The sequence below is a fragment of the Nerophis lumbriciformis genome, linkage group LG06, assembly GCF_033978685.3.
Source record: "Nerophis lumbriciformis linkage group LG06, RoL_Nlum_v2.1, whole genome shotgun sequence".
Lineage (NCBI taxonomy): Eukaryota > Metazoa > Chordata > Actinopteri > Syngnathiformes > Syngnathidae > Nerophis > Nerophis lumbriciformis.
The window spans coordinates 8,095,013-8,117,879 of NC_084553.2; the positions used below are offsets into that span (position 1 = coordinate 8,095,013).

General features: G+C 38.7%; 2 protein-coding genes across 3 annotated transcripts in view; both read right to left on the reverse strand.

The window, feature by feature from the left end:
* slc7a6os (solute carrier family 7 member 6 opposite strand) lies at positions 1-13,582 on the reverse strand. The gene is made up of 5 exons (XM_061963684.1): positions 13,356-13,582; positions 5,721-6,050; positions 5,449-5,664; positions 5,208-5,340; positions 1-489 (listed from the first exon to the last, which is right to left on the reverse strand). The coding sequence occupies exons 1-5, from the start codon at positions 13,545-13,547 to the stop codon at positions 356-358; spliced, it is 1,005 nt and encodes a 334-aa protein (XP_061819668.1). The 5' UTR covers positions 13,548-13,582; the 3' UTR covers positions 1-355.
* Positions 13,583-14,784: 1,202 nt separating this feature from the next.
* tdp1 (tyrosyl-DNA phosphodiesterase 1) overlaps positions 14,785-22,867 on the reverse strand; it is a 45,696-nt gene continuing 37,613 nt past the window's right edge. For both annotated transcript variants that reach the window (XM_061963678.1, XM_061963680.1), the window contains exons 12-16: positions 21,457-21,523; positions 21,239-21,346; positions 21,059-21,161; positions 20,870-20,975; positions 14,785-14,889 (exon numbers count right to left, since the gene is read on the reverse strand). In XM_061963678.1, coding sequence (XP_061819662.1) covers positions 14,816-14,889; positions 20,870-20,975; positions 21,059-21,161; positions 21,239-21,346; positions 21,457-21,523 — 458 coding nt within the window. In that variant the 3' untranslated portion in view covers positions 14,785-14,815. The remainder of the gene's footprint in view (positions 14,890-20,869; positions 20,976-21,058; positions 21,162-21,238; positions 21,347-21,456; positions 21,524-22,867) is intronic.

Genomic DNA, 22,867 nt, shown 5'->3' on the forward strand with positions numbered 1-22,867 from the left:
TTTGTTTACATGTATTTTATTTTATACACATCTACATATTTACAACAACCTTAACATTCAACAAAAAAAAGTGTCAACCCACACTGGCGGCCCCACGACAACAATCACACGCTCGCCTGAAGCAAAAAGAAGAGAAACATGGCACAAAGCATACGAGGCCTATCACACACGGCAACACTTCTAACACACAACACTCCACTGCTGCTTTAAAAAAAATAGAAAGGACGTCCATTGTGAGTGTGAGGGAATGATTGTTAGCATCTTTCATCAATGGCACGTCAGAGAGTTTGCTACGTGTTCTGGCAGCGAGTTGAAGGCCATGGTGGCTCGTCCGCACGCAGCTCACCACGCCGGATCAATCCGAATCGTTTTTGCTCCCGTCTGTGTCGTCGCCGTCCTCGTCGCCGTGGCGACTGAGCTCACGCAGCACCTCGCCCTGGTAGCGCTGCCAGCTCCGGCGGCTGTACGAGTGATCCTCCTCCCAGTGGCCTGCGACACGGGACAACACATGTCATGTTGGGGGTGGGCATTGTCGACAACGCTGTCATGGCCGAGTCATGGGAGCCATTACCTCCCTGCTTGGAATTGGGGGTTAAATCACCAAAAATGATTCCCGGGCGACGCCACCGCTGCTGCTCACTGCTTCCCTCACCTCAATTGAGAAAGGCGGTATCCAGTCGATGCAAAGACAAGTGCTAGTTTTGGTACCTATCACTGACTTGTACTTGGTATCATTTCTATCCATCCATCTACTTGGTATCATTTCTATCCATCCATCTACTTGGTATCATTTCTATCCATCCACCCACCTTTGTTTATATTCAACAGCGCTAGTTTACTGTTAGCATGGCTTATTGTTTAGCTATCCTCCAGTGATACTTGTAAGCAACGTAGTTTACTTGGCGGCATGGGTTGTTACCACCTTAGAAGTGGCAGTGCACTGTGGAGGGACATTAGCCGAAAGCTCACTAGAAAGCTCGCTACATTGTGTTGACGCTAGGGATGTCCCGATCCGATATTTGGATCCGATCGGCCGCCGATATTTGCTAAAAAATGCGTATCGGCAAGGCATGGGAAAATGCCGATCCAGATCCAGTTTTAAAAAAAACTCCGGTCCGTGTTTTCCACCACACCGATTTAAATAATACATTCCACTTTTCTGCTGCTCCGTAATTTCCGTTCCGCATTTTCCAGCACACCTTCAACACATCCACACGTCTGTGGAATCTCACCCAGTTGCTTTTAGCTGCTGGCATTACACGACAGGCTCTTCTCACTCTTTCCTGTGTCTCCCTCTCACAGACAGCAAGCGCACATTCTTACACACGTCACATACTGTCACGTCATACGTCACATACGTATACGTCCTCCCCGAGCAGAGAGGTAGCAGCACGGCTAACGTTATATACGTCCTCCCCGAGCAGAGAGGTAGCAGCATGGCTAACGTTAGCTGTGATGCTAGCGCAGCCGCTAAGGTGCGCGCCTGCTCAAACGTCCTCTGCGCACGGCAAATCTATGCCACGCACAAAATCAAATAAAAAAATAAGCGCATAACAATTTTCAACACACGGACACGACAGAGAAAACCGTTTTCGTCACCATTGTTCAAATATCGTAACGTCTGTCGAGGCACTTATCTCCGTTCGGTGCCACACGCCCACACCATCAAAATGCTGAGGCAAAAATTTCCAGAACAACACCGTCTGAAAAAATTAGTGATCTATTTAGTTGTGATTTCCTTCTCTGCATGAAAGTTTAAAAGTAGCATATATTAATGCAGTATGAAGAAGAATGTTTTAATGTAGACATGCAAGCCTTGAAAGAACATTTTGAAAATCAAGACTACATTTCCTGCAAATGGGTGCATTTCTACCCTATATTTTAACTTTAGATTTATTCTCATATCAAACTCTTTTGGCTGTCTTTTTGACACTTACATCCGACGCCCCCCTCCACACCCTGGATTATAAATAATGTAAATAATTCAATGTGATGACTGTATTATGATGATAGTATATATCTGATAGTATATATCTGTATCATGAATCAATTTAAGTGGACCCCACTTAACACCCCAATAAGTTGAAAAACTTATTGGGGTGTTACCATTTAGTGGTCAATTGTACGGAATATGTACTTCACTGTGCAACCTACTAATAAAAGTCTCAATCAATCAATCAAAACACATAGAATCATCATACTGCTGTGATTATATGCATCAAGTGTTCATTCAAGGCTAAGGCAAAATATCGAGATATATATTGTGTATCGCAATATGGCCTTAAAATATCGCAATATTAAAAAAAGGCCATATCGCCCAGCCCTAGTTTCAATGATGCCATTTCTGTTTGTCATGTATAATTTTGTCTATTTTGTGTTTATCCTTGAATAAACAGGTCAGTTTCTTGTTACCAACCATTGTGTACTATTCAAACTCCCCTAATTCAGCTGGCTAGTTGTTATCAAGAGTACTAAAACCCTTTTCAACATGATTCTGACAACTAAGTAGGCTAAATAACTTTAAACTTTAATACATGCTCGAATAGGCCAGTATCGGTCAGTATTGGTATCGGATCGGAAGTGCAAAAACAGTATCGGATCGGAAGTGCAAAAACCTGGATCGGGACATCCCTAGTTGACGCGTTAATTTGCTTTTCGCTGCCAAATTTTCCAGGACACCGCTAGCATGTGTCAACATGCATTATCGCGATGTAACAACAGCATTAAAAGCTGCATCGTGGGCCAAATTAATATAATTTACCGTAAATTACAGACTACAAGCTGCTACTTTTTTTCTTACGCTTTGAAACCTGCGGCTTAGAGGCACTGAAATGGCGTACTATTGTTTGTGCTACGGCGCCACACTTTGGACGAGTTCACTCACTGCACTTCTGTTTAGAGCTTTCAACCGGAAGTAGAAGTGCCGTTCCGTCTTCTAGCCGTCCATAGCATTTTTACTCGTATGGATTCTTCATTCATCACTCCAAGCAACGTTTGTATGTTTTACAATATAACTAAAACCATTCTTACTTATTAAACCGTCCCATGTGTGACGTCTGTAGGAGTGTTTTCATGCATATTTGTACATGCTATCGTAATGTAACAAAGCAAGCGAGTGTCTGTTAGTATTAACTTACAATGGTATTCTTTTTGTACGGTTTCAGTTTCACTAATTCCTCAGTAAATTCACAAAAACGTCACCGTGGAGTTATTGAGTCTGTTTAGCTGATTGGAGAGCTAGCTTGCGCAGCTCGTGGGTCCATCACGTTGACCTCTGTTTTGTTTGAATGCCCGTTTTACTGCAGTGTTACAGACACCGTTTGGAAACAATTAAGGTATGTAAATAAACATTAACAGAATATTTCTGTGTAAATAAATCATTTCATAACGTATATATCTGCAACTTAGTATGGCTTATACAGGACTGTCTCAGAAAATTAGAAAATTGTGATAAAGTTCTTTATTTTCTGTAATGCAACTAAAAAAACAAAAATGTCATACATTCTGGATTCATTACACATCAACTGAAATATTGCAAGCCTTTTATTATTTAAATATTGCTGATTATGGCATACAGCTTAAGAAAACTCAAAAATCCCATCTCAAAAAATTAGAATATTTCCTCAGAACAAGTAAAAAAAAAAAAAAGATTTAAAACAGCAAAACAAAATCAAACATTTTAAAATGTCAATTAATGCACTCAGTACTTGGTTGGGAATCCTTTTGCACTGATTACTGCATCAATGCGGCGTGGCATGGAGGCAATCAGCCTGTGGCATTGCTGAGGTGTTATGGATGCCCAGGATGCTTCAATAGCGGCCTTTAGCTCATTTGCATTATTGGGTCTGGTGTCTTTCAGCTTCTTCTTCACAATACCCCACACATTCTCTATGGGGTTCAGGTCAGGGGAGTTGGCAGGCCAATAGAAGACAGTAATGCCATGGTCAGTACACCAGTTACTGGTGGTTTTGGCACTGTGGGCAGGTGCCAGATCATGCTGGAAAATGAAATCATCATCTCCATAGAGCTTTTCAACAGATGGAAGCATGTAGTGCTCTAAAGTCTCTTGGTACACAGCTGCATTGACTCTGGACTTGATGAAACACAGTGGACCAACACCAGCAGCTGACATGGCTCCCCAAACCATTGCTGACTGTGGGAACTTCACACTGGATTTCAAGCAAGTTGGATTTTGCTCCTCTCCAGCCTTCCTCCAGACTCTAGCGCCTTGACTTCCAAATGAAATACAAAACTTGCTTTCGTCTGAAAAGAGGACTCTGGACCACTCAGCAACTGCCCAGTGCTTCTTTTCCATAGCCCAAGTCAGACGCTTCTCGAGATTTTAAGAGCACTACATGAAAAGCTCTATGGAGATGATGATTTTATTTTCCAGCATGATCTGGCACCTGCCCACAGTGCCAAAACCACCAGTAATTGGTGTACTGACCATGGCATTACTGTCCTCGATTGGCCTGCCAACTCCCCTGACCTGAACCCCATAGAGAATTTGTGGGGTATTGTGAAGAAGAAGCTGAAAGACACCAGACCCAATAATGCAAATGAGCTAAAGGCCGCTATTGAAGCATCCTAGGCATCCATAACACCTCAGCAATGCCACAGGCTGATTGCCTCCATGCCACACCGCAATGATGCAGTAATCCGTGCAAAAGGATTCCCAACCAAGTACTGAGTGCATTAATTGACATTTTCAAATGTTTGATTTTGTTTTGCTGTTTTAAATCTTTTTTTATACTTGTTCTGAGGAAATATTCTAATTTTTTGAGATGGGATTTTTGAGTTTTCTTAAGCTGTATGCCATAATCAGCAATATTAAAATAATAAAAGGCTTGCAATATTTCAGTTGATGTGTAATGAATCCAGAATGTATGACATTTTTGTTTTTTAGTTGCATTACAGAAAATAAAGAACTTTATCACAATATTCTAATTTTCTGAGACAGTCCTGTAAGTAAACATTGATTGATTGATAGATATACTGGTGTGCTCTATAGTCTGGAAAATACGGTAATATTGTCTAATTGTATCATATTATAATAATTGATTTTAAATTGCTCAGAGCCCAGATTTAGTCATCACTTGACTACACAAATTAAAGATGGCGCCCATTTAGCCCACAGCCAAAAACAAGGCAACTATGAACGTGGCTCACCACGTGGTCCCAGGACAAGTGACATGAGAGTAACGTACCGCCGTAGCGTTCCTCCCGGTCGCTCCCCGCGTCGCTGTCCTCGTCGGGGTAGTCGTTCCTCCAGTTGCCTTCCTCGTTCTCGTCGTCCTCGTCTTCGTACACCTCCTCCTCGTGCGTCACCAAGTCGGGCACCTTTGATGGAAACGGGCATGGTGATGCGGATCCAGGCGAGCGCCCGAGGTAATCACCCACTCACATTTCCGCACTCATTCATCTGCGCCCGCATCCATCCACACACACCAGTTCTCCCTCCTCGGCGTAGGCCCTGACGGACAGGATGTCCTGGATCCACCCGGGCGCCACCATTTCCTGGTAGTACAGGTCGTACACGTAGTCGTCCTCCTGGTCCTGGTCCTGGTCCTGGTCCTGGTCCTCCTCCGCCGTCGCCGTGGAGATGCTGAGGCGCTCTCGCAGCATCTTGGTGTTGTTGCACAGGATCACTTCAGGGTCTGAGGACTGCCGTAGAACACGTCAAAGCGGTTTTCAGCAAAGTCCGGTCTGTGTTTCCTCACCTTGCCCAGAGCTTTGTCCTGTTCTGGTAGATCCTCGTGCACCAGGTCCACCACCTGGATTTCCCCCAAACCTTTGTCCCGTTTCTTGCCGCCGCCGCCGCCGCCGTCCTCCACGCCGTCGCCCGCCAGCTGGTTCCGGGGCGGAGCCGGGGACGACAGACCGGTGCGGTGGCTGGAGAGGATTCTGTAGCGCTCGTCCCGGCGAACGCCGCACTTGGCGCTCCGCAGGTCGCCGAAGATGCGCTGGGAGCTGTTGGCAGAGGGCCGCAGGGCGTGGGCCACGCGGGGCCGGGCCAGCGCCTGGCGGACCTGCGTCTGGACGGGAGCATCCTGGTGAGGACAAGAACCATTGTTCAGGTAAGGAATATTCATCACTGATATCTGTCAGAATAATTGTATCTAAGTTATCACAAAACTTTGTGTTGCCATGAGTTCCCGGCAAGAAGACAAAAGCTATCTTTGATCCTACCAAGAAGAAGGCTTGTAAAACTCCACTGTGTAGGATGGGGAGCGACATGAAGGCGTTGAATTCTTTGATCTATTGTAATCCACAGAAAGATATTGTCTTGACCCGAGATCTACAAAGCGGAGAGGAGGCAGGGTCTGACCTCCCTCCAGGCACTTTTTCTTCGAACTGTTTTTAATCAAAGGCGATGGGTGTTTATGACCCCCCCTCCCTTAGAAACAGCTGTTGCCATGTAATCAGGGAAAGTCCAAATAAAAGAGGAGGCGTACAATCTTTCGTCAGAGCGTGGTGAGACACTGTACAAGTGTACCGGTCTAGACGTCTCTCCTCAATTGAGCCAAATTTAATTCTGTCTGTTTTAATTCCTTGATACTTGTCTTGTTTAATAGATGTCATCAGTGTTTGAACCTGACAATATCACATACCTGCCAACTTTTGAAATCAGAAAAACCTAGTAGCCAGGGTCCAGGGGTTGCAGGCCCCGGTAGGTCCAGGACAAAGTCCTGGTGGGGGGTTCAGGCTTCGCCCCCCCAACGCAAAATGATTATTAGCATTCAGACAGGTTAAAATGTTGCTAAAACCATCACTTTTCTAACAGTCACAGTGACTTTTCAAAACAAAAATATTACAGCAAAAATCATATGGGTTGATTGACATGTTTATTCTGTAAGCTAACTTCAATAGTTTGAAATTATTTTGACAGTTAATGCCAGTTATCCTGTCAACCTTTCACAAGACTTCAATTTGTTAATTGAAAGTATAAACAGTATAAACACTTTTTACAGTAAACAAATGGTAAAACAGTACTAAACAATTCCATTAAAAAAAAAATTGGTGTCATTAACTTTCTGTCCAAGCTTGTATAATCTACTGCCTTGTTCAATTGTAAAAAATATTCTGTGCCTAAAATTCACATTTCTATCACAATTATCATACTGTAAACATGGTAAGCTAACTTCATTAAAATGAATAGTCCTGTCAATAGCATGGAATTACAATTCAAATGTAGTTTTTTTGTAAGCCTTTCAAAAGAATTCAAAATATGAAAAATTAATGAAAATTAATTTAAGCCATCAGACACTTGAAAAGTGGCACATCACATCTCTAATGTAATCATTTTAACTTTTCAACAGAAATAGCACTGCAAAAATATTAAGGACATACTTCTGTATTTTGGTAGTTATGCTGTCAACATTTAACAAGATTTCTTCAACTCGGACTTGAAAGCATAAATAGTATAAACACTTTTAACAGTATAACAGTACTAAACAATTCCAATAGATAACATTGGTGTCATTACCTTTTTGTGGCTAAAATCCAAATGTATCCAAAGAATCTGTTTGGGCGACGAAAAACGTTGAAAGTTTTCCACTTGTATCGCTAGCAACGGCATTAGACTTGTGTTTTTTTGTCCCAACGTGGTCTTTTACATCGCTAATTCCTCCGTGTCCGATCGAAAAATCTTGTCTGCACAAGGTGCAGTTCGCGTAGTTTTCACCCTTTTTGGAACGGATAATTATTCCCGGATAGGCTTTTGAATATTCTTCACGGAATGACTGCAGTTTTCTTTTCGGTTTAAGACTCGTTTGCGATTTTTCTCCGGCTGATTCCATGATCATTCGCTCGTTTGGGAAACAATGGCAACAGGTGCCTCGTGCTTGGCAGCGGTGCTATAAATAGCCTCGCGCATGGCATTCGGAATGGCTCGATAGGAAGTTACGGGAAGCAGTGTCGATTGTCATTGTTGTTACGCGATTTCGTGATAAAACTTTAAAAAAAAAAAAATTTTTTTAATTACCGTATTTTCCGCACTATAAGGCGCACCTAAAAACCACAAATTTTCTCAAAAGCTAACAGTGCGCCTTATAACCCGGTGCGCTTTATTACGATTAATTTTCATAAAGTTTCGATCTCGCAACTTCGGTAAACAGCCGCCATCTTTTTTCCCGGTAGAACAGGAAGCGCTTCTTCTTCTACGCAAGCAACCGCCAAGGAAAGCACCCGCCCCCATAGAACAGGAAGTGCTTTAAGCAACCACCCGCCCCCGGAAGAAGAAGAAAAAACGCGCGGATATCACCGTACGTTTCATTTCCTGTTTACATCTGTAAAGACCACAAAATGGCTCCTACAAAGGACAAGGATCCGGTTCATAAAAAGACGCAATCTCTCCATCCGCACACGGATTACTACCGTATTTCACAGCAACTGATATTCCTGTGAACCGCACTGTGGAACGGGAGCACGTACGGTGAATATTCGCACCACAGGGAATGAGAAGTCATCCTTCACTGTGGTTCTAGCTTGCCATGCTAACTTCCACCCATGGTGATATTCAAAAGGAAGACCTTGCCAAAAGAGACCTTTCCAGCCGGCGTCATCATAAAAGCTAACTCGAAGGGATGGATGGATGAAGAAAAGATGAGCGAGTGGTTAAGGGAAGTTTACGCGAAGAGGCCGGGTGGCTTTTTTCACACAGCTCCGAAGGCGAACACACCTTCACTAAGACGGGCAGATAGCGCCGGTCGACATACGCCAACATCTGCCAGTGGATCGTAAATGCCTGGGCAGATAGTTTCGGTCACAACTGTGGTCCGAGCTTTCCGGAAGGCAGGATTCACAGAACTGCTGCACAACAACAGCGACACTGAATCCGATGACTTCGACGAGGCGGAGCCGGCCATTTTTGGATCCCACGCTTGCGCAACTTTTCAATTCGGACACCGAAGACGAAGAATTCGAAGGATTTACGAATGAAGAATAACTTCAGAAGGTGAGCGCTATGTTTATTTTGTGTGTTGTGACATTAACGTTCGAGCAACATTATGTTGCTATTTATTGCTCTACACCATTTTGAATTTTACTATGTTTGTGATTGCACATTTGCGTACATTTTGGGACAGAGTTGTTAGAACGCTGGTTTTCAATATATTATTAAAGTTTGACTGAACTATCTGACTGTTTTTTTGACATTCACTTTAGCGCAGCGTTTTTTTTGACATTCACTTTAGCGCAGCGTAGGCGCGGCTTATAGTCCGGGGCGGCTTATTGGTGGACAAAATTATGAAATATGTAATTCATAGAAGGTGCGGCTAATAATCCGGTGCGCCTTATAGTGCGGAAAATACGGTAATGAAAAACCGTATTTTTTATCACTGCAACCGTAACCCGGAATAGGTTGATGAAAACCGTACTAATTACGGGAAAACCGGAGTAGTTGGCAGGTATGATATCATTTTATCAACACTGGCAATAAAACAATATCAATATTTCTCATGATAGACACGTAATCAATGTTGGCGTCAACGCACTGTGTGTCTTTTAACACATTAAAATCAGAAAGGGTGCGCATTTCCGGAAGTCCGCACGTCCCCGGGACGCAGATTTTTTTTTTTTACCGAGCCTGCCTGTCAAAACGCTGGTTTGCTTGTTTTTTTTTTTTTTAATCGATTACCGCTTTCCGCCGGTGTTTTGTTTATATTTGCCGGTATTGTACTAAAATGTGTGTCTGGGACGGACAGGCTTCACAGCGTCTTGGCTGAATGAGCAGGTATCGAACACCTTGGTCTCCTTGGACGTATCCTTGCTCATCCATGCGGACTGGACACTGGCCGAGAGTTGGTGGAGTCGGCTCTCTTGGTTGCTTTGTTGGGTCTGCTCCCGTCTCTGGCAATGCTCCCCCTACCCCAGCAGACAGCGTGGAACACCACAGAGGCTACCACAGTGTATACGTTTTTGTTGTTGTTGTTTTACTTTTGTGGCTGTGTGTAGAAGTGGCTGGTTGCATCAGCTCTGCTCTTTTAATGTCTTTAATTTCTTTTGAAGTTTCTCTCTTACACGCATGTTTATGTGTGCAATGGCTATGAGGTTTTTTTCTTCCTTGGCCTCAGTCTGGACCACCTCTCCAGGGCCCACAGACTTAGACTGAATATTTTTTTTCTCACCCCCCGCCGCGTTTAACTGTTTCTCACCTTTTTTGTAAGAGGCGCCGGAAGTTGGCAGTCCCGTCAACGATCCTGTTCTGTCTCCCTGTAATGTTTGATCCTGTTCTGTCTCCCTGTAATGTTTGTTTTCTCTTAAATGGGATTGTGCTGAAATTCTTAATTTCCCCTCAGGGATTATCAAAGTATTTTTGATTCTGACTACGGTCCAATTGGAAAAAATCCCCAAAAAGTGCCATACTGTCGAGGTGACTTTTCCTGTCATCCACAATTTATTAATTTTTTACTTTCTCTTCTCACTCCATGCAAATAATCAACCGAGACAACAAGATGGCGCAACCACATCTGATATTTGATACTGTTACCTGATTGGCGGCGATCACTTCCTGCTTTGCTCAGTTATCAAAGAGTGAGTGTCTTTGTTCATGCAACCAACCTTGCTTCAATACGTCCGCTTTCTTACGGCAAAGAAAAAAACGCATTTTTCATTGATATCATGTTATCGCCCAGCCCTAATGACAAAGTTATTAAATTACTGTAACATTTCAAGACAAGTCTGGTATTGATCAGTAGCTAACTCCAGCCTCCTCAAACTAGCAAAACAATATAAATGTAATGTTAATTACTGTGATCAATGTTATCAATTCATCCTGTGAATAAACTGTGGCCATTCTGAAAGAGTATAAATAAACATTAAGGCCTCTATGATGAATGTGTTTCATATTTTACTGTCGGGACTTTTCTCCTATCAAGTTATATTTACGCTGAACAATTGAAATGGAGATAAGAAAATGAAATGAGATAAGGTCATAATTATGAGATAAACAAGTCGAATTTATGAGATTTATGAGATAAAAAGTCATAATTATGAGATAAACTGAAAATTACAATGCATGCTCATAAATTAGACTTGTTTCTCATCACTTCGACTTTAAATCTTTTTTTTTCTTCGTAATTTTGACTTCATTCCGGAATTATGACAAAAAATCTCATAAATTCGACTTATCTCAGTTATGACTTTTTACCTCATAAATTAAACTTTTTAAATCTAAGAGTTTTTTGTCATAATTTAGGTTTTTAATTCCTAATTATTAGGTTGTTTTCATAATTTTAACTTTATTTCAGAATATACTTTTTAATAACTTGATCCCATAATTTTGAGTTATGTCATATATGATCTTCATAAATATGACTTTTTCTCTCAGAATTTTGACTTTATGACTTTAGACTTTTATCTTATAATTTTGACTTTTTATCTCCTAATTATGACTTTTTATAGCAATTAAAAACTTTGCTTTCATAATTGCGATTTTACATCTCAAAATGTAGATTTTTTTAATCTCATAATTTAGACTCTTATTTTATAATCTTGTTTTTTTTTAACATCATAAATGTCACTTTCTTATCATTTAAATTTTTTTATCTCATGTCCTTGTTTGACATCATTTTGACTTTTTATCTCAATTTCAGTTTTTTAAATCATAATTATGAGTTTTTTGTCATAATTTAGATGTTTAATTACCTAATTATGAGCTTTTATTTAATAATTTCAACTTTATTTCAGAATTGACTTTTTATCTAATAATTTCAATTTTATTTTCCCATCTCGATTTTTTGTCATAAATAGGAATTTTTATCGTATAATTGATTATCTCATAATGTCTATACCATGACGTTTTTTATTTTATTTCAACTTTTAGTTAATAATTGTATTAGTTTTATGACTTGATCTCATCATTTTGAGTTATGTCATATATGATCTTCATAAATATGACTTTTTATTTCAGAATTTCAACTTTCTATCTCAGAATTATGACTTATTTATTCATCTCATAATTATGACTTATCTCATACTTCCGACTTTTTATCTCCTAATTATGACTTTATCTCATAATTGTGATTTTTCATCTCAAAATTTAGATTTTTTTTAATGTCATAATTTAGACTTTATTTTATCCCGATTTTTTAAGTCATAAATATTACTTTAGCTCAGTGGTTCCCAACCTTTTTGTAGCTGCGGACCGGTCAACGCTTGAAAATTTGTGCCGTGGACCGGGGAATTTATTTATTTTTATTTTTTTAAATAAAGAAATACAATCATGTGTGCTTACAGACTGTATTGATATACATTGATATATAGTGTATATATTGTGTTTTTATGTTGATTTAATAAAAATAAAATAATAAATAAAAAAATGTTTTTTCCTTGTGCGGCCCGGTACCAATCGGTCCGGTGGTTGGGGACCACTGCTTTAGCTCATAATTATGAGTTTTTATTTCATAATTGACTTTTTATCTAATAATTTCGATTTTATTTTCCCATTATCGCAATTTTTTTCATAAATAGGAATTTTTATCGTATAATTGATTTTTATCTCATAATGTCTATACCATAACATTTTTTATTTTATTTCGACTTTTAGTTAATAATTTTATAAATTGATCTCATCATTTCGAATTATGTCATATATGATCTTCATAAATATGACTTTATTTCAGAATTACGACTCTCTATCTCAGAATTATGACTTATTTATCTCATAATTATGACTTCTCATACTTCCGACTTTTTATCTCTTGTGATTTTTCATCATAAAATGTAGATTTTTAATCTCATAATTTAGACTTTATCTTATCCCAAATTTTTTAACATCATAACTCAGCTCATAATTATGAGTTTTTAACTCATAATTTCAATGTTATATCTCATAATGTTCTTGTTTTGAATAATTTCGACTTTTTATCTCATAATTTCAGCTTTTTAAGTCATAATTATGAGTTTTTTGTCATAATTTAGATGTTTGATTGCAAAATTATTAGTTTTTATTTCAAAATTTCTACTTTATTTCATAATGGACTTTTTATCTAATTTCGATTTTATTTTCCCATCATCTCGATTTTTTTTGTCACAAATTGGAATCTTTATCTTATAAGTAAAATTAAACCCATGCCGCCTTTGATGAAATAGTCAACCGTTTTTTTAAAACGATGACGTCATTTCAACGTGACGTCTAGTTTATTTTAGCTAGCTGCTAACAACAGATAGCATTCAGTGAAAGCAGCGAAATGACGTTATTACATCCGGCAGATATTTGAGGACTTTATTACGTGTAATAAATCAGATCAGAACGACGAACTATTCGTCCCACACGCCCGCCTCAGCGTTGACGTGAATCGGGCGAGCGCGGCCAGGAAAGTCCGAGGCTTCTGCCGCGGCCTACTTCACCTCACCTGGGTGGCGACGGTGGCCACGAGCTTGAAGACGGACTTCTCCACCTCGTCCACGCCGGGCTCCGGGACCGCCTCGCCGGTGCCCTGGGACGTCTCCGCCGGTCGGATACGCTTGCAGGCAAGCAGCAAGGAGTCCGCGGGGTCGGTGCCCCGCTTTCTCTTGACACGCAGGATGGTGGCGTTGGGCTCCATGTTGACTCTCCTTCCTTGTGCGTGTGCCCGCTGTGACGTGCACGAGCCCGCCTTATAGTCACGCCCACAGGAGCGCGCCATGGCTGACCAATAATATAGGGATGACGTCAGTGTGACCGTTTTTAAAGAACCCTTTATTGTTTACATTACAGTCAAAGTCAAAATGTATAAAAAATAGAGTGCAATGGGATAGAAAGCCCGTAAAAATACCCCAATTGTAGGTCATAATTATGAGATAAAGTCGAAATTCTGAGAAAAAAATATCCAAATTATGAGATGCAAATTCATATTTATGACATGAAAAGTCAAATTAGATAATAAAGTCAACAGTATGAGTCATAATTAAACTGAAAACTCTCATAAGTTAGACTTTTAAATCACAATTATGAGTTTTTATTTCACTATTTCGATTTTTAACTCATAAGTTTTTATTTCATAATTTCGACTTCATTTCGGAATTATTTATTATTAATTATTACTTCATTTAGGACTTTTTTTCTCATGAATTCGATTTTTTATCTCATAATTTCGATTTTTTTTTTAAATCATAATTATGCGTTTTTTGTCATCATTTAGATTTTTTAATTCCTAATTGAGTTTTTATGCCACAATTTCAGCTTTATTTCAGAATAGACTTTTTATGTAATTGTTTCGATTTTATTTTTCCAAAATCTCGATTTTTTTTTGTGTGTCATAATTAGGATTTTTTTTCTTATAATTGATTTTTATCGCAAAATGACTACTTTTTAATATCAGAATTACCATTTTTAATTTTATTTCGACTTTTGGTTCATAATTTCGAATTCTGATCTCATATTTATGACTTTTGATCTCATAATTTTGAGTTATGTCTTATATGATCTTCATAAATATGACTTTTTCTCTCAGAATTTCAACTTTCTATCTCAGAATTATTACTTATTTATTTCACTTTTATCTCACAATAATTACTTATTATCTCATAAATTAGATTTATCTCCTAATTATGACTTTTTCTCATAATTTTACTTTTTGATCTCATAACTAATTTTTAATCTCAAAATTAAGATTTTTTTTAATCTCATAATTTTGACTTTATTTTATCTTAAAAAATTGTATCTCATAGTTTCAATTTTATATCTCATAATTTCCTATTTTATCTCATAATTATGACTTACCAGGTGTTTATATATTTGTTTAGTGGCAGAAAGGGGCGTCCATAGAAACTCAAGTGTTCCCAGTAAAAAAAACAACAACATTTGTGTGTGTTTTTATTATTATTAATAATTTTAGGAGGGAACCCAGACGTTGCCATGTGTGTCAGGAGCCTGGCCGTATGGAATGTTCCAGATCCAAGGTTGATCTGTCCACAAAGAAAAAAAGGGCATTGCGTAAAAAAACCTCAATGTATAAGAAAAAGAGCATTACGTAAAAAAAAACCTCAATGTATAAATTAATAGTTTTGGTCACTTCTAAAGTTGTAAGTTATGCTAACAACATCATGCTAACGGTTTCCATTAGTAAAATACGACATGACACTGAGGTTCATACCTGTTGAATTAGCTAAAAAAGCTAGCATGCTAATATCAGCATGCTTACAGTTACCATTAGTAAAATATGACATATGACACTGAGGTTCATACCTATTGAATTAGCTAAAACAAAAATAGCCTGGTAACAGCAAACAGCTCCATTTTTGTTTCATCTAACCACAGAAAACTTTCCTCCAGAAGGTCTTATCTTTGCCCATGAGGAAAGTTCCGTGGTCAGATGAAACAAAAATGGAGCTGTTTGGCCACAATACCCAGCAATATGTTTGGAGGAGAAAAGGTGAGGCCTTTAATTCCAGGAACACCATTACTACCGTCAAGCATGGTGGTGGTAGTATTATGCTCTGGGCCTGTTTTGCTGCCAATGGAACTATTGCTTTACAGAGAGTAAATGGGACAAGGAAAAAGGAGGATTACCTCCAAAATCATCAGCCCGTAGGTTGGGTCTTGGGCGCAGTTGGGTGTTCCAACAGGACAATTACCCCAAACACATGTCAAAAGTGGTAAAGGAATGGCTAAATCAGGCTAGGATTAAGGTTTTAGAAAAGCCTTCCTAAAAGTCCTAACTTAAACGTGTGGACAATGCTGAAGAACAAGTCCATGTAAAAAAAGAACAACAAATTTAGCTGAACTGCAACAATTTTGTCAAGAGTGGTCAAAAATTCAAACAGAAGCTTGTGGATGGCTACCAAAAGCGCCTTATTGCAGTGAAACTAGCCAAGAGACATGTAAGCAAATATTAACATTGCTGTACGTATACTTTTGACCCAGCACATTTGCTCACATTTTCAGTAGACCCATAATAAATTCATAAAAGAAGCAAACTTCATGAATGTTTTTTGTGACCAACAAGTATGTGCTCCAATCACTCTATCACAAAAAAACTAAGAGTTGTAGAAATGATTGGAAACTCATGACAGCCATGACATTTTGTTCTTTACAAGTGTATGTAAACGTTTGACCACGACTGTATATACCTGCAAAATGTGCAAAGAAAAGCTAGCTTCTGTTGTAAATACGACAATATGGGGACCTGTGAGTGTATATCTTCATACTTTATACGCACGGCGCCATGTGTCCCTGGAGCAGAGTAAATACTACAATGTGGGGACCTGTAAGTGTATATCTTCATACTTTATACCAGATCTGGGCATTCTACGGCCCGCGGGCCACATCCGGCCTTTTGTGCGTCCCTGTCCGGCCTGCGTGAGGCCAATCATAAATTACAAAATACATTTAAAAAAGTATCTATTGCTACTACACGACGAAGCATGAGGAAAAACACCGGAATCTGTCTGATGAAGTGCGCGCAAGGGAGGCTGATGCGTTGATGGCAGAGGTGGGTAGAGTGGCCAGAAATTGTACTCAAGTAAGAGTACTGTTACTTTAGAGATTTATTACTCAAGTAAAAGTAAGGAGTAGTCACCCAAATATTTACTTGAGTAAAAGTAAAAAGTATGTTGTGAAAAAACTACTCAAGTACTGAGTAACTGATGAGTAACATACACACACACAAATATATATATATATATATATATATATATATATACACATATATATATATATATATATATATATATATACATACATTGATATATACAGTATATAATTTATATGTATTTATTTTGCTGTTTTTGTTTACATGTTAAAGATGTTTTAATGAATATACATGCATGTTTAACATATAGATTCCTTTCTTTCATGAAGACAAGAATATAAGTTGGTGTATTACCTGATTCTGATGACTTGCGTTGATTGTAATCAGACAGTAGTGCTGATAACGCCCACGTTTTCAAATGGAGAAGAAAAGTTCCTCCTTTCTGTCTAATACCACATGAAAGTGGTTGGTTTTTGGCATCTTATTTGTACAGCTTCCATATTCGTTTTTATACACTTTACAAGAAATATATTGGCGTCAAACTCCTTAGCTTGCTAGCTTGTTTGCGCTGGCTTTCGGAGACTCTTATTTTGAAAGCGCAGGCGCGATGGAGCGGCACTTTTATTGTGAAGACAGGAACTGTGCAGTCAGTCTTTAGGCTTTTGACGGGATGTACGGTTGAAATAAAAAAGTATCTTTTTTCCTTCACACTTTTGATTGATTGATTGAAACTTTTATTAGTAGATTGCACAGTACAGTATATATTCCGTACAATTGACCACTAAATGGTAACACCCCAATAAGTTTTTACACTTGTTTAAGTCAGGTCATGTGACCGCCTGGCTCTGTTTGATTGGTCCAACGTCACCAGTGACTACATCTGATTGGTGGAACGAAGTGAAACGTCACCAGTAAGGCAGGCACTTTGACGGTCTGTCTGACAGACCAAAACAAACAAAGCGTGCATTAACAGATCGATAAAAATTAGTAGCGAGTAGCGAGCTGAATGTAGATAAAAGTAGCGGAGTAAAAGTAGCGTTCCTTCTCTATAAATATACTTAAGTAAAAGTAAAAGTATGTTGCATTAAAACTACTCTTAGAAGTACAATTTATCCCAAAAGTTACTCAAGTAGATGTAACGGAGTAAATGTAGCGCGTTACTACCCACCTCTGGTTGATGGTAAAACTGCAAACCCAACAAGGACTTTTTGCCAAATTTCACACCCCCAGAGATGCAGCTGTCAGGACAAGTTTCGCCATTTCTCACAAAATCGCCAGAAAAAGTAAGGCGTTTTGAGAGTTTATCAAGGAGTGCTTATTGGACTCTGTTGCGCTTATATGCCCGGAGAAGAGGGGCGCAATTGACTTTTTATCTAATAATTTCGATTTTATTTTCCCCAGTATCTCAATTTTTTTCATAAATAGTATTTTTTTTATCGTATGATTGATTTTTATCTCATAATGTTTATTCCATAACATTTTTTATTTTACTTCGACTTTTAGTTAATAATTTTATAAATTGATCTCATCATTTCGATTTATGTCATGTATGATCTTCATAAATATGACTTTATTTCAGAATTTCGACTCTCTATCTCAGAATTATGACTTATTTATCTCATAATTATGACTTCTCATACTTCCGACTTTTTATCTCCTAATTAGGACTTTTTATCTCTTAATTGTGATTTTTCATCATAAAATGGAGATTTTTAATCTCATAATTTAGACTTTATTTTATCCCAAATTGTTTAATGTCATAATTTAGCTCATGATTATGAGTTTTTAACTCATAATTTCAATGTTATACCTCATAATGTCCTTGTTTTGACATAATTTCGACTTTTTATCTCATAATTTCAGCTTTTTAAGTCATAATTATGAGTTTATTTGCATAATTATTAGTTTTTATTTCAAAATTTCTACTTTATTTCATAATGGACTTTTTATCTAATAATTTCGATTTTATTTTCCCATTATCTCGATTTTTTTTTTGTCACTAATAGGAATCTTTATCTTATAGTTAAATTAAACCCATGACGCCTTTGATGAAATGCAACAATTTTGTTAAGAGTGGTCAAAAATTCAAGCAGAAGCTTGTGGATGGCTACCAAAAGCGCCTTATTGCAGTGAAACTTGCCAAGGGACATGTAACCAAATATTGACATTGTTGTATGTATACTTTTGACCCAGCACATTTGCTCACATTTTCAATAGACCCTTAATAAATTCATAAAAGAAGCAAACTTCATGAATGTTTTTTGTGTCCCTGGAGCAGAGTAAATACTACAATGTGGGGACCTGTAGGTGTATGTTTTCATACTTTATACCAGCCCTTTGCGCGTCCCTGTTCCGCCCGCTTGAGGCCAATCATAAATTACAAAATACATTTAAAAAAGTATCTATTGCTACTACACGACGAAGCACGAGGAAAAATACCGGAATCTGTCTGATGAAGCGCGCGCAAGGGAGGCTGATGCGTTGATGGTAAAACTGCAAACCCAACAAGGACTTTTTGCCAAATTTCACTCCCCCAGAGATGCAGCTGTCAGGACAAGTTTCGCCATTTCTCACAAAATCGCCAGAAAAAGTAAGGCGTTTTCTGACGGAGTGTTTATTAAGGAGTGCTTATTGGACTCTGTTGCGCTGATATGCCCGGAGAAGAGGGGCGCATTTGAGAACGTGTCACTCTCCCGACGCACTGTAACGAGGCGGGTTGAGACCATCGCTGGAAACTTGGAGCTTCAGCTGAAGAACAGAACGGCCAATTTTGACTGTTTTTCCCTGGCTTTGGATGAGAGCTGCGATGTACGTGACACCGCCCAGCTGCTCATCTTCTTACGTGGGATAACTGCAGACTTTCAAATCACGGAGGAGCTGGCAGCCATGCAGTCAATTAAAGAGACAACCACAGGTAATGACTTGTTCACATAGGTAAATGCGTGTTTGGACATGTTAGGACTGAAAAGCCTTATCCCTGCAGCTATAGCCGCCCTTAACAGCAGGTCCGGCCGACCTGTCTGACAAGCCTGTAAATGTGTGTTGGTCATGTATGATGTCTTTTTGTTATTTTTTTTTGTTGTTTTTTTTTTTTTGTGATGTTTAATGTCTATTGTTTAAATGTACGGCAGTGACAATGAATTTCCCCAAGGGGACCAATAAATCTAAATCTAAAATCTAAAAATCTAATCTAAGAAATGGGACAAGCTGGCAGGTGTGACAACAATCTGACGGGGAAAAATGTTGGACTTTTAAAGAGGATGCAGGATAAAGTGACAGAAATTGACATTTTTGCATTGTATTATACATCAGGAAGTGTTGTGTAAGACAGTGTTAAAAATAAAACCATCAAAAACAATCTGCTTTTGTATAAAGCTAAGTTAGGTTAAATGAAATTATTATTATTATTATTTATCTTACGGTATATCAAAAATAATTTGAGCAAAATTGAATGGAAATATTGTCGGTTTGGCCCTCCAGCAGTGTTCAGGTTGCTCATGCGCATACTTGCCAACCTTGAGACCTCCGATTTCGGGAGGTGGGGGTGGCGGGGGGCGTGGTTGGGGGCGTGGTTAAGAGGGGAGGAGTATATTTACAGCTAGAATTCCCCAAGTCAAGTATTTCATATATATATATATATATATATGTATATACATATAGATATACATATATATATTTATTTTAATATATATATATATATATATATATATATATATATATATTAAAAAAAAAAAAAAAAAAAAATATATATATATATATATATATATATATATATATATATATATATATATATATATATATATATATATATATATATATATATATATATATATAAAAGAAATACTTGAATTTCAGTGTTCATTTATTTACACATATACACACACATAACACTCATCTACTCATTGTTGAGTTAAGGGTTGAATTGTCCATCCTTGTTCTATTCTGTCACTATTTTTCTAACCATGCTGAACACCCTCTCTGATGATGCATTCTGCTTCGTCTCATTGTTGTGTGCGCAGTTGTGCACTGCACTCTCTAAAAGCCCTAGATGTTAATGTCACATATGCATGTACCGGTACAGTAGATGGCAGTATTGTCCTGTTTAAGAGTGTCACAACATTGCTGTTTACGGCAGACAAACTGCTTTACGGTAGACGAAAACGTGACTGCTGTTGTTGTGCTGGGAGGACATTAATGAAACTGCCTAACAATAAACCTGGAGGGGGCGTGGCCTCCAGCTCCGCCTGAATTTCGGGAGATTTTCGGGAGAAAATTTGTCCCGGGAGGTTTTCGGGAGAGGCGCTGAATTTCGGGAGTCTCCCGGAAAATCCGGGAGGGTTGGCAAGTATGCTCATGCGGCCCCTGGTAAAAAGTAATTGCCCACCCCTGCTTTATATGCACGGCGCCATGTGTACCTTGAGCAGAGTAGCGCGTCGGCGGAAGGTCAAAGGGCACGGGGAACCCAGAGGAAGACGCCGAGACAGGAAACGGGCTTTTCTGCACCGGGAACGTCTTCATGTTCTGTAGCAAACATCATAATAAGTTGTGTGTGTGTGTGTGTGTGTGTGTGCATGTACATGTGTGTGTGTGTGTGTGGTTCTCACAAAAGCCTTGGGCACGTAGAGGACTCCGAGCTCGTAGGATCGAACCATCACCTGAGTGTTGTTCTTCTCCAGAGCCCCCCACGCCGCTTTGGACAGGTTGGCACTGTCGGGTTGAAACGGTCAATAGTTCCACTCCTGTCCTGTAGGTGTCAGTATTCATCCAACCGGACAAACGCTCACCTGGTGACCAGGAACCAGGCCAGCTGAGTGAAGTCCGGTGACACCCTCATGTACGTCTTGATGTGCGGCATGGCGTGAGTCCTCCCGGTTGCGTCCGCTTGCCAGCGGCTGCACACAAACACACTCGCTTTTATTGCAATATACATATATATATATATATATATATATATATATATATATAGATGTGAGCTTTGTTAAACGGAAACAAAAAACCCTACTGGAAGTAAGAGTGAAGCCAAAGTTGCTTCTGGGCGGTCTGGATGCTGTAGGGAAGAGAACCCCCGGCTGTGGAGGACAAGAGGACCGCACATTAAATCAGCGCTTCTCAATTATATGAGCAAAATAAGCTAGCATGCTAACAACAACATGCTTACAATTACCATTAGTAAAATGCGACATTACACTAAGGCAGGGGTGCTCATTACGTCGATCGCGAGCTACCGGTCGACCGCGGAGGGTGTGTCAGTCGATCGCCAGCCAGGCATAAAAAAAATAGTCCTAAAAATGAGCGATCATAAATCTTCACTATGACGTCACTTTCGTCACTTGATTGACATTCACGGCACCCGAGGGTCTTCTGAGATGACGCTGGCTGCTGCCAGCTCATTAAAATTACCGACTGGAAGGCGAGAAACACTTTCTCTGGCGCCGTACCTCTCGTCAAAACTCCAAAGACCGACTGCACAGTTGCGCTACCAAAATAAGAGTCTCAGAAAGCTGGCGTGCACAAGCTAGCAAGCTACGGAGTTTGCCGACAATGTATTTCTTGTAAAGTGTATACAAAGGAGTACGGAAGCTGGACAAATAAGATGCCAAAAACCAACCACTTTCATGTGGTATTGGACAGAAAGGAGGACTTTTTTTCTCCATTCGAAAATGCGGACATTATCATCACCACTGTCTGATTCCTATCAATGCAAGTCATCAGAATCAGGTAATACACCAACTTATATTCTTGTCTTCATGAAAGAAAGGAATCTATATGTGTTAAACATGCTTGTATTATCTTTAAACACTTTTAACTTATTAACAATATTAACTATATGTGTTAAACATGCTTGTATTATCTTTAAACACCTTTAACTTGTTAACAATATTAACTATGTGTTAAACATGCTTGTATTATCTTTAAACACCTTTAACTTATTAACAATATTAACTATATGCGTTAAACATGCTTGTATTATCTTTAAACACTTTTAACTTATTAACAATATTAACTATGTGTGTTAAACATGCTTGTATTATCTTTAAACACCTTTAAGTTGTTAACAATATTAACTATATGTATTAAACATTCTTGTATTATCATTAAACACCTTTATTTTTTTTAACAATATTAACTGTGTTAAACATGCTTGTATTATCATTAAACACCTTTAACTTGTTAACAAAAACATATATTTCATAAATAAGTAAATGTAAATTATATATATGAATGAGGTAGATCCCCACGACTTGATCAATTGAAAAGTAGCTCGCCTGCAGAAAAAGTGTGAGCACCCCTGCACTAAGGTTTATACCTTTTAAATTAGCTAAAAAAGCTAGCATGCTAACAACAACATGCTTACAATTACCATTAGTAAAATGCGACATTACACTAAGGTTTATACCTTTTAAATTAGCTAA